Raw genomic sequence first — 12143 nt, forward strand, 5'->3', positions numbered from 1 at the left:
GATTGTCGAACGATTTGAAAATAGGCAGACTTTTCAATCAGAGTCACCTGACTTTGCCGCACGGTAGCAGACGCAGCAGGTCTGTGAAAACCCGGGATAAAGGCGATGATGCGAGGCCAACTTCCTATCGATTACGCCTGCACTCAGGGGCGAATGCAGGCTCAACTCATGGAGTTTCTGGGGGGAGGCGATTTATCGAGTCCCGGGGGGTCGGCACCCGATGTGAGTTCAGCGGCAGCGCATGAGCGTCAAAGTTTGATGCTGCACCGACTCATGCCTAACCTAACCCATCGCAATAATTGGTTAGCCTGCACATCCACAACCATAGACTACGCAATTAGCCGATTCGCTATATATAACTTTACGATACAACTATTTTGTTTTTCTAATAGTTGGCGAGGGTTATTCATAGTCTGAATCCAGAATTTCGACCATATTCTGCAGTAGCTTCGGTCGCTATCTTGATTTCATAGTTTAAGTCGAAAAATACCGCTCGTAGACAAAAAATTGTTGAAATCAAGTTTAGTCATGACCACTTGCAGCGAATATTTGAAAATGGGCGAGATATTTGACAATAACAAATTACCCCTTGAATTCAAGATGGCGGCCGAAACTACTGCAGAATCTGGTAGAGATTATGGATTCAGATGTATGTATGTACACTTGGGGACAATGAATCTGAGACGGATAATTTTTTACACTAGACAGTTATGTTGGCAACACAGAGAAACCTACAGCGCCATAGTCGGCCGAGCGCGTACCAAACTCAATCTCAATAAACATATCATGACCCATGACCGTCGAATCTAACCTTAGAATAACCGCGGGAATAATGACTTGTCGGATCGACGCGTCAATTCTACTAAGGTAAGATTCGACGGTCATGGGTTATGTTACATTTATTGAGATTGAGTTTGTTTCGCCGTCGGGCGACTATGGCGCTGTAGGTTTCTCTGTGTTGCCAACATAACTGTCTAGTGTAAAAAATTAGCCGTCTCAGATTCATTGTCCCCAAGTGTACAATACATTCCGATTGGAATAATTGTAAGTGGCTTTGTAGGTGACCGGACATTGAATAGATCTGTCCGCAGAAATGCGGGTAAAGAATCCTGCAGGCGCGACAAAACTGCGACCCGAATGTAAAAGGCTCGACGATTTTCAGGGGATGAGCCCTCGTCTCGCCTCGTTCGCCACCCCAAACAGCTCGTGCATTTGGTCCGCAGCAGCAGCGGCAGTCTGGTTTATTCGGAAAGATGAATGGCGCTGTTATCCGCGCTCTGATCCTCGGATCATTTCCTAGGACCCTTCGCCCCTTATTTCACCGCCCTATTCGCCCCGTTAAATTATTCAATCACATTCCAGGGAATTACTTTATGCGGCATACAGGTTAGGTTGGGTTGGGTTTGACTCGACAAGTTCGAGTCATTCTGTGCGTCGTTGGAATTTTTGAAAATTACTTCGTGCTTACAGTATCCGTAGGAAAATTTTTCAGGAATTGGCAGACTAAACGAACCATAAAACACAATGGTTACGCACACATATTCCTAATTCATACTACTTCAAAATCCAAAACTAATGCTACACAGTACATATTTAACCGTCATTTTTCCTTCTGATTTGTTTTGTTTCTTTTTTTTTTTTACATCTAAGATTTGTTTCGGTAGTTTTATCGAAATTCTTGGTAGAAATCCCGGCTCGAATCCCCGGGACTCGACAATAAGTGCGAAATGATGTATACTTAATATTTATTCCTCCCAGGTGCGCAAATAATTCTAGCATAACCTAACCTAACATATATATCGTCCATTAATACCTACTTTTACAACATATCTTCGCGGTAAAGTTATTCGACCGAAAACATCTGTCGTCCGGAATTTGAAGAAGGGACCTGCAACGATAAGTGTATACAATTTTGTGGATAACGTTAAATTCAAATGTTTCGAACACCGGCATCAACGTATTTTTTTCGAATATGATATTTTCCCCGCAGTCCCAGTTCGAATCGACGTTGTGTGTTCAATAACAAACAACCATGTATTGTGGAATACGTTATACCTATATACTAAGGAGTTGGCAAGCTCGGGCAAAGAAATTGTCTTTCATTTCACTTATGTGAGCACGTGTGTCATAGGTATACATACACCGTGTCACACATATAAATTACGTTATACATTATACGTCTTCGTACCCACAAAAATTCTGTACTCGTTTTAAACGAATTTATTACGTCAGCTTTAACAGAGTGCTGGGAATTTTTAATAAAAACCCTCATTTTTGACCTGCTGGATAAAGATAGAGATAAAGATATTATACGAAATGCGAATACATAATCAAGTAGATAATGTTTTGTCATTCTTTTTTTTAGTACCATCTTTAGTTTTATAACTAAATTCAACCGATTACGATATTATCACCACCTGTAAATCAAATGATATTATATCAATATTTCTGTTTTTCGTTTTATACCTTTTATCGCGTTTATTGCTATAAATAAAATCGGCAAGTGTTACTGCTGCAGCGATAATTTCTTATTCGTAGATTTACTAAATACATACGGACCGTAATATGCCGAGGACATTAGCATATCAATAACAGACCACAGCCCACACAACAATGACGTATCGTTGACTGATGATAAATTATCGCTTGTGCATGCCTCGGCTAAATAGCTGAAAAACTAAATTGCTAAATTGCTCATTATGCCGTTTCATCGGCAAGTCGCGTATAAGGTACAATTTGAGTATTACATGTCAATCTCGAAGTTGCGTGAAAAAAGAAGCAACGGAAAAAAATATCTTCACCATTCTCAACCTTATTTAAAAAAAAAGAAAATCTCACGTTTTCTCTTAAATTAAATTGTCGGAGGAGGACCACACCGTGCTCAGCAAAAGACCCCCCAATAAGCATGGGTCTCTTCAACCTCGAGGATCAATTCGTAATTTATACATGATACTTGGTAAGCATCTTGATCCAAGAGCGATATATTATAGCTGCCTTTGTTGTGCGTCCTCTGCAGAAAATATCCCCTCTTTGTTGAGGGTCGTCGCGTCTCTGCGTCCCCACGGATGTAAAATAAACCCTCGAATGTATATCCCCTTGAGCATAGAATTTAACGAGGATTCACATCCTAACAGAAAATCTCTCCGCATGGGTGGTTCAAATACTTTTATTCTATTCTACAACGTTTCGCGGGCGTTATTCTACATTCATTGATCAATGAATTCCTTCAACTACGGTAATATTTCATCTCCGCTTGGCAAATTTTTTTTTTTTTGTGTATTCATTCCGTACAAATATCCGTAAAAAAAAAAAAAAAACATGATATTACAAGGAAACGAAGATCGAAATCGCGGATGGTAGAATACAAGTTGAAAGCTGTGTGTACTGCTTTGCGGGTTCTAATTTTTCCCAACGATCAAGATCATCCGCGGATAATAAAGGAAGAAATATTATCGGTCTACTTTTACCGCTTATATACACGCCTGCAGGCGAAGCTAAAGAACAATGCGCTAGACTTCCTTATGTATATACCTGCTCTTAACAGTCTGTTAACTCTCGAGTTATTACCACTGCTAAAACAGTATAATGGCGTCGATCTGGAGACGCGAAACAAACGATATGTGTATATATATATATATATATATATATATATATATATATATATACCTGTACATATAATTGCATTACATCAATTATATATTTACTTGTATTGTTGTTGTTGTTGTTGTTATTATTATTATTATTATTATTATTATTATTATTATTATTATTATTATTATTATTATTATTATTATTATTATTATTATTATGTAATTACAATCGGTTATTTTTCGTGTCAAAATCGATTCTAAGCTGTAGAAAAATGAAGGAAAGAAATAAAAAGTATACATCGATCCGATCCTCGATAAAGAGATTTTTTTAACGCGACTCAAGGCTCGGAGTATCTTCGGCCATGTGTAGAAGAATATGTTCAGACACGATGTAAAGTATATGTGTATATATATGTATGCAAGTATCTAAGGTAGGTAGGTATAGAATAGAAGGAAAAGTACTTCCTGTAATCAGACACCCATCAGACCACACGCTACGGATCTGGAGACCCGACGGGATTAAAAGCCCCTCCTCGATCCTTCTTTTGATCGTCCGAACGAAAAATCTCTCACCGACAATCTTTCGATCATTTCACAGTATATTAGATTATTTATACACGGTGTTTATACGGCGTTTTTGTATCGTTATTGGTAATTTTATATTAGCTATATGATGTTATTAACCAATATCAATTTGATATCACGCAAAGCGTGCATATTTCGATTTTATTAAAGTTTAATTTCAAAGCTCAATTTCATAAACAATTGGATCGACGTTTAAATTGAAAACACCTTTTGCCCACTTGACATATAATTTACACTTCAAGTTTTTGTTTTAAATCCATATATAATACATGTAATGTTGTTCAAGCGTTAACAATACTTATACAAATTTAGACACAAGGAAAACGAAGGAATTTCTTTCATTATCAATCTCACTCATCAATCTCCAAAAAGTTTTACAAGGCTGAAGTTAGTAAGAAAACAAAAATTACTATTACGTACCATTATAATAACCGAAGAAATTGAATTTACAAAATTTGAATTGTTTGTCGATGCTTTATTAACGGTTAACTAAATTTCAGGTAATTCTTAAGTTGCAAAATAACGTGCTTTTCTAGACACGCATCGTTACGATAACGTTACAAACTTAGGCCTGATTAAGTTTTTATAGTATAACACATAATACGTTTTTGTCCAATATGCAGTATACCATAATCGAGATCTTCATCGATTGAATGACCCGAATTTTTACGTGCGCGGAGGGCTGAAAAAAAAAAATTGAAAAAAGGAGAAAAGGAGAAGCGTTTTAAACCGTGGCACATCTGTCCTTCCGGTCTGCTGTACGTATGCCCACCTCTACCTAAACCTATACACGCCCAAGACGCGCATAGAATGGAGAGATATGAATCATCCCGATCCTCGAATTACTCCAGCATCCGTTCGCCATATTCCACGGAGCAACGAAAGGACTCCTGCAGCGTTTCGGAGATTACGTTGTCACGATAAGCGTCTGTATATCACATATATACGTACACTGAATGCAAATGAGTGGACAATTTTTTCAACACGTAAGCATTCATTCACTGTGTCGCTTTTTCCACGGAAACATAAAAAAAAAAAAAAATTTCAATTTGAATTATAATGTTTACCGAGTCAAATTTTACTGATGTACTATATTTTTTCGTTGTACAGCTACGAAACTAATTTTCATTTTCTATACCCAATATATGGTTATAAAGAATGATAATACAACTCGACTTGTTTTCTACACAATTTTTTGCATATCTAGAGAACTTTTCAACATATTTCTTTGCGGTTTTTTGCTATTTCTGATAGTATACTGATAGATTTTCAATACTGAAGAGTAATTATTGCAATGTAATGTAAATTGTTATTGTTAGAAACAACTTGATTGAAAAAAAAACGTGAAAATTGAAGGAATAATTCATTTCCGAGAAAGTTACCTCTCTACGAATATACACGTCTTACATAAAGTATAAGTTTTTGGGGTCGCTGATTACGAATCTGAAATCATATTTTGAAAATCCGGTACAGCGAATCCAATCAGCGACCCCGAAACGCCCACATAGAGTTTTATGACCAGATTCGATCAGGTTTGAAATTTTCATCCGCCATATTAGATCCGCCATATTGGATCCGCCATCTTCAATTTTTGAAATTTGATTTCACATTTTTCATCAGCGACCTCAAAAACCACTGCATACAGTTTTTCGACCGGACGTGATAAGATTTGAAATCTTTATCCGCCATATTGGATCCGCCATCTTCAATTTTTGAAATTTGATTTCACATTTTTCATCAGCGACCTCAAGAACCACTGCATAGAGTTTTTCGACCAGATTTGATAAGATTTGAAATCTTTATCCGCCATATTGGATCCACCATTTTCAACTTTTAAAATGTAATTTCAGATTCGTAAACAGCGATCCGAAAAACCATACGATAACATCTTGATATAAAAGTTGACCCAGCAAAATAATGTGTGACTCAAAAGAGTTAAGAACTGTATCGTATTATACATGTAGAAACAACAACGGCGTAATTATAAAAATTTCTACCGGTATATTTTCGAGGTTTAAAAATTTCGAATAACAATAACAACAATAATAATAATAATTTCGTACAACACATTTTTACGAGAGGTGTTCTATTCGCGAGATGACTGTAATTGCGGTAATGAATTAGGTTAATTAAATCGCGTCACCCCGTTTATTTTCTCCTCCTACAATAGCCTGTATTTATACATATATATATATATATATATATATATATATGTACGCCGACATACCTTACATGTGTGTATATAAATAGCGTCTCGGTGGCGACTTAGGAGATTTATTTCGGTGCGGTTGGGCAGGCATAGGACTGATATTTGAGCGACTCAAAAGCACCGCGAGACTCAAGCACATATCTCGAAAGTTTAAAATACACATAGGATGTCTCCCACCTTCATCAGGCACATTGAGACAATAGTCGAGGAGCGCGAAAATTAGGTTAAATTGCAATCTCGGTGGTCGTCGGCGAAAGAAAAAAAAAAAAAAAACATCTCTCTCCCAAAAATTCACGCGACAATGACTCAGAACCGCGCGGCGCGAGAGATGTCTACTTTTTCGTTTCCGCAAAGTATGGTTTACTTTTTTTTTCCTTCTTCTTCTTCTTCTTTTGTAGTCGAAGTGAAACGATCTCTACAATTTTTTTTTTTTTTTTTCTTTTTCTATTCTCTTTTTTCTTCCAACTGTAACATATCGTTACTCAGGTATAACCCGATATCGTATAAAGAAGAATCAATGGTGAGTAATACACCTGTAAATACCAACTTTTCAATTAACAGGTTCTATGACGAGGTCAAGGTCGTAATTGAATACCGCGAATTATCATTTCTTCAATCTACAGGTATCTTTCACATATGTGTACGTATATGCATATACATGTATAATAAACCCGGGGATTACTATACAGTGAGTCATTCGCAGTAGTCGATATTATTATGACTCAAAAAACAAGTTTACAGTCATCATACGGCACGTGTATAATTTCCCCGTTCCGATCCCATTTCTTTAAATATTCACATTCATTGAGCAGGTTGCTTTGTTACGAACCGTATCTCTTATTAATCTTATTAGCGGGTAATCGCATTGAGAATATTTGTCGAACCGTAATATTCGTATGCTGCAAAGATTGTTTTCTACAAAGTCACTGACAAAACAAATTTTATTTTAATTGTTTTATTCAGTAGTCAATTCAACGTTGCCTGCATTAGCTTAAACGATAATGAATATCGGTACATTGTTGTGAAATAAAGTATTCAACGGTGCCAATTTGATACAAGGAAAAAAAAAAAAAATTAAAGTGTTTCGTCGTCGGTGTATTTGCGGAAAATGATCTTTTTAATAAAATTAACCGTTGTAAAGTGAATTTGAACAAACCTACCGTAGATTTTCACGATATTTCGAAAAGATTTTTCAAACGAATCATCGACGTACGAGCCTTTCTTTACAATTCCAATATTTTAAACGAGATCTTCGTGGACAGCTTCTGGAATGTAAGAAATTTTCTCAACAACGATGCGCCGTTCTTACACCTTGCGTAAAATATTCCGTGTACAGACCTGCAAAGGTCTGAATTTCAGGTACCGGAGTTTCATTCCATTCAGCAAAGCATACATTAGGTACATAAAGTACGATATTATACACAAGAGCGGTAAATTCCCGAAGGTCAGGTGCAGAATGCAGTGTAGGATAAAAAGGAAATATACATATTTTCCCAACAAGTGCGTGATAGATATAATGGAGTAGGTAAACCGGACTAATGCAGGTTAATGGTCGTTGCACGGCGTGCTTCGCCTGTATAGAACGTTGGAAAGAGAGTGAATTTTTCGAAAAGAGAAACGACCCTTCCCTTCACGCGGACATTGATTTGTGTGGGTCAGGTAGAAAATACACCTGAGATATTCCGGCTGGGAGAAGGACGAATTCGCCTCCTCCCATTTCCCCCTCATCCTAGGCTTCTCCTTTCGCCGCAGGAGTGGTGAAGAAAAAAACCGAAATCTCTAACACGGCCCTAACGACGTTTTTCCTCTCCTCTCCTTATAATTCCTTTTTCTACGAGCGTCTAATTTTAGTTATCCAAAGAGAGAGAGAGAGAGAGGACAAAGTGAGACCTGTCCTACGATCCTTTCGTCCTTTCGTCCTCAGCCCTCAAGGGACAAACTTCCTGTGTCCCTTCAACCGACACAAACCGACAGGGGCGTACACACAGACATGCCATTGAAGCGGTTTAGAAAGATCAAGTAGTATTTTCCCTTGCCTTTACTTTTATCTCTCTCACTCTCTCACTCTCTATGTATACGTACATTCAAACTCGCATATACCCATAATCCACCTGTAATAGGTGTGTACATGCCGCTGTGTTATACATACTTGTTATACTCTGAAGTGAACGCTTCTACCGCCCGCCTCTATAAACGTTTTTACGAACAGGTATAATCAGAGGACAAAGATTTTCGGAATTCCATTCAGATTTTCAAATCTTTCTTGCCCCACTTCCGTTCACTTTTCAGTCATTCCCTTTCCCTTCAACGTATACACGTCCTAACCTATACATATATGTATATATACTGGTTCTTTAGTTCATTCAATTCTCTTCTTCTCTTTACACACAATTCGTATCTCTGCATAGTTGAAGTTTGTAACGTTAAAAGTCGTTATTCCGCAGGTTTTGGATGGTCTGAAATCCAGTGGACCGTATAAATAATGTAAACCGTATCCGAGATGAAAAAAAAAAAAAAAAATAAACATGAAACTCAAAGTCAACTTCGTTATCGTAACGAAACGAGTAAAGAAACTGGTTTTTCTTAATATTACAATGATTTTTAAGAAACTAAGATTTCGAAATACGAGTGTGTTTTGTTTTATAACGTTTTACTGAATTTCAGACAATTCCAAAATGGCGAATCGTTACGATAACGTTACTAACTTCAATATGATCTATAATATCCAAGTGCAGTTCGGGGAAATAAGAGAACCGATAAGAGGATAGGAATTACTTCACGGATTCACGATTTTATACCTTGTGCTATATTATATGCTTATGTAAAAATATGTTTGATCAATGCCGCGGGGAAACAGAGGGAGGGATGTTTCTTAATCGACGAGCCCCCAAATGCGCTGCCCCTGGGTTCCCAACGTTTCCGAAAATACTTCTGAACTTAACGACTTTCGGAAATGGAAGTTCAGTCGCGGTAGTTTACGCGTATATATATTGAGGGACGGATTTCGAATAAACGTGCACAGGTGACTCGAATTTTGAACGTGAATAATAATAATCGTAACCTATCGTAATTCTACAAACGACATTATAAACGCATATATATATATTTTTGAATCATATTTTTGTATGAACGTTATTTAACTAAACGAATTTAATCACTAACAAAAAACGAATGGATTCAATGTTGCAATAACCAGAAATAAATATGGTATCGACGACTACGACAATCATACTGAATAGTTACTCTTACCACATTTTCCTGCAATTCCAAAAACATTTTAACCGTTACAGTAACGATAACCCGTTTCGCTACAATTTCCTAGTAATAATAGGCATGAAATTTTTCTCAAGAATCTGCATTTCCTGTATATACGATGTGTTCAATATTTGTTACACAAGATCGTACGTATGCAGTCGCATATACGCATAGCTTACGGTATTTTTGCGAATTTGAAAATATGAGTGAAAGAAAAATGACGCAACGTGACGTCATCGGTGTAAAGAATGACGTCAATCTTTCGCAATGACTGACACGAGTGTACAAAAATCAGAATTTCGAATCAATTCTTTTCACATCGCTAAATACCGTACCACACAAATATCTTTGAATCTTTGAAACGGGGATTACTTATTTTTTCAACCGCACGTTGCTGAGATTTCGTTTTCATTGTTTTTTTTTTGGAGCTTCTTGATTTCACGTGAAATGAATTTCTGCACATGTTGCATTCAATCACCTCGCACTGTATCATCGCGATATATGACGTCTCAAAACCGAACAATTTGTCATGCACAAAAATCCTGAGTAATGGTTTTATGCGACGGACGTATAGGGTGAGAACTAGACATTGATAGATGGAATATAGTGTTGTACCTATATCAGAGGTAAGATGTGTGTAACGTCTTCATACTCACATTGACCACACGCTGCGACGGCGTGGAGAAAATACACAATGAGCAAAGTTCTGGTCCCCATGATGACGAGAGTAAATTTTCTTCACTCTTCTTCGAAGCACGAAATATTCACTCAATTGTCTCTTGCGGTGACCAACGAACGCGGTGCGTTGACACTTTTCTTCCAGGGAGGAATTGAAGAACAACAAAAAAAAGAATGAACGAAACGACGAGCGCTCTCGCCGTTGTTTAATTTTTATTTATTTATTTGTTTATCGTTATTTATGGTGTTTTTTTTTTGTTTTATTCTTAGTTTTCTGCACCGCAAGTGTCTGGTTTATATCGTTGTTATCATCAACGGATCGTTGCTGCAATCCCGTATAACGAATCGATCTGTAATTATGGAGTTAATCAGACGTGTTAGCTGAGCGAGGAGAGGAGAGAAGAAAGGACAAAGTATTTGATTATCAGGACTTGAACTTGCGACAGAACAAGAAGTGTTCTTATTTTCGTCTCATTTTCAAGCAACGGAAAAACTGTCGGCGAAACTATAAACTCCAAATCGTCTCGAGGTTCGGGGGAAAATTTTTTTTTTTTTTAAATAAAGAAAACGAAAAGAAAATTGGATGGAGAATAATCCGTACCGTACTGTGAACCAGAAAAAGAAGGGAACAAAAAACAAGTAACAGAAAGTATTAAAAGATCGGTCTGAATGGAAGAAGAGCGTAAACAAACGCTCGGCCGCGAGGAGTAAACATCTTAGTTTTGTTTCTTCTTGAAATCGCGTGTACATAAATGGTATATAGCAAAAGTCAAGAAGTATTCGAGTAGCCGAGTATACTTGCAATAAACAACACGACAGATATTTTCCAAATAACGCAGCCTCCCTTAGGCGAGTAATAATCGTATCGTCAATTTGAGTAAACAAAATATAATAATAACTATCGTATAAAAGAATAGAAGAACGCGAATACAGTTGATGTTAATAATAATATTTACCACGTGCGCATGTCTATTGTAACGTGCCTCTCAATTTCTTGCAGATTTATGAATTATACACACACAAGTTTAACAAATATATTGTAAGTATGTAACAATAATTCATCGATATGGACACAATGTGCGAATGACCGATTGACCACAAAAATTATTCAACTTATACGTATTTCACAAATGTACGTCAGAAGCAAGGGTAAAACAAAATTTTAAGAAAATAAAATGGTTGGCAAAAAGGGAATCCAATTTGGAATAACGTTGAAGGTAAGTAAAATAAAAGTACGATTCGATTACTGCGAGTGAAAAAAAAAACTGATCCTTCTTTAACAAAAAAACACACAGCGCACACACGTGTGACTGTCGACAGAATAATTTTGATAAGAATCAACCGTCGACAGCGATGAGATCCAACTAGAGGCTGTTTGAAAATTTTGTGCAAGTAAGTATTTAGGATAAGGAAGTGATAATAAAAAAAAAAAAATTATCGAACGCCGTGATGCCCGTCGCGCGATCAACACACGTCCGTTCGCTGCAACAGCCGGAGACCGAATACGAAATACCTATCGCCTGATGCTTCTCTGCCGCTTCGCTCGGCTCCTCGTCACGCTCTCCCCGGCGCGAAGCGACGCACGACGCTGTTTGCCTGCTGCCGGCATGCCACGCTGCTCACGGCTCAAGCACCGATGCGTCTGGTGGACCCGTGTCTCTCCCCCCCTCCCCCCCCCCCCCAGCGCGCCCGTGGCCCTTTTGCGCACCTTCCGCGATGCCTCGCGAAACGATCTTTCCCCTCGACCGACTGCTAGATCATTGGTTGTGTCACTCCTCCCCGCACCTCCGTCGATAATGATGCGCGCGAAAATAATTACCATTGTT

At 37.7% G+C, this 12143-nt stretch overlaps 1 protein-coding gene across 5 annotated transcripts in view; it reads right to left on the reverse strand.

Moving 5' to 3' along the window:
- Positions 1-12143, reverse strand: part of LOC124220583 (uncharacterized) — a 37142-nt gene that overhangs the window by 23580 nt on the left and 1419 nt on the right. The window contains exons 1-2 of one of the 5 annotated variants that reach the window (XM_046629707.2): positions 11274-11787; positions 10296-10667 (exon numbers count right to left, since the gene is read on the reverse strand). In XM_046629707.2, the coding sequence (XP_046485663.1) occupies positions 10296-10356 (61 nt within the window). In that variant the 5' untranslated portion in view covers positions 10357-10667; positions 11274-11787. Of the gene's footprint in view, positions 1-10295; positions 10668-11273; positions 11788-11830; positions 11925-12143 lie in introns of those variants that run through there. The other 4 variants (XM_046629705.2, XM_046629703.2, XM_069136753.1 and 1 more) reach the window with 4 other exon arrangements.

The sequence above is a fragment of the Neodiprion pinetum genome, chromosome 5, assembly GCF_021155775.2.
Source record: "Neodiprion pinetum isolate iyNeoPine1 chromosome 5, iyNeoPine1.2, whole genome shotgun sequence".
Classification (NCBI taxonomy): Eukaryota; Metazoa; Arthropoda; class Insecta; order Hymenoptera; family Diprionidae; genus Neodiprion; species Neodiprion pinetum.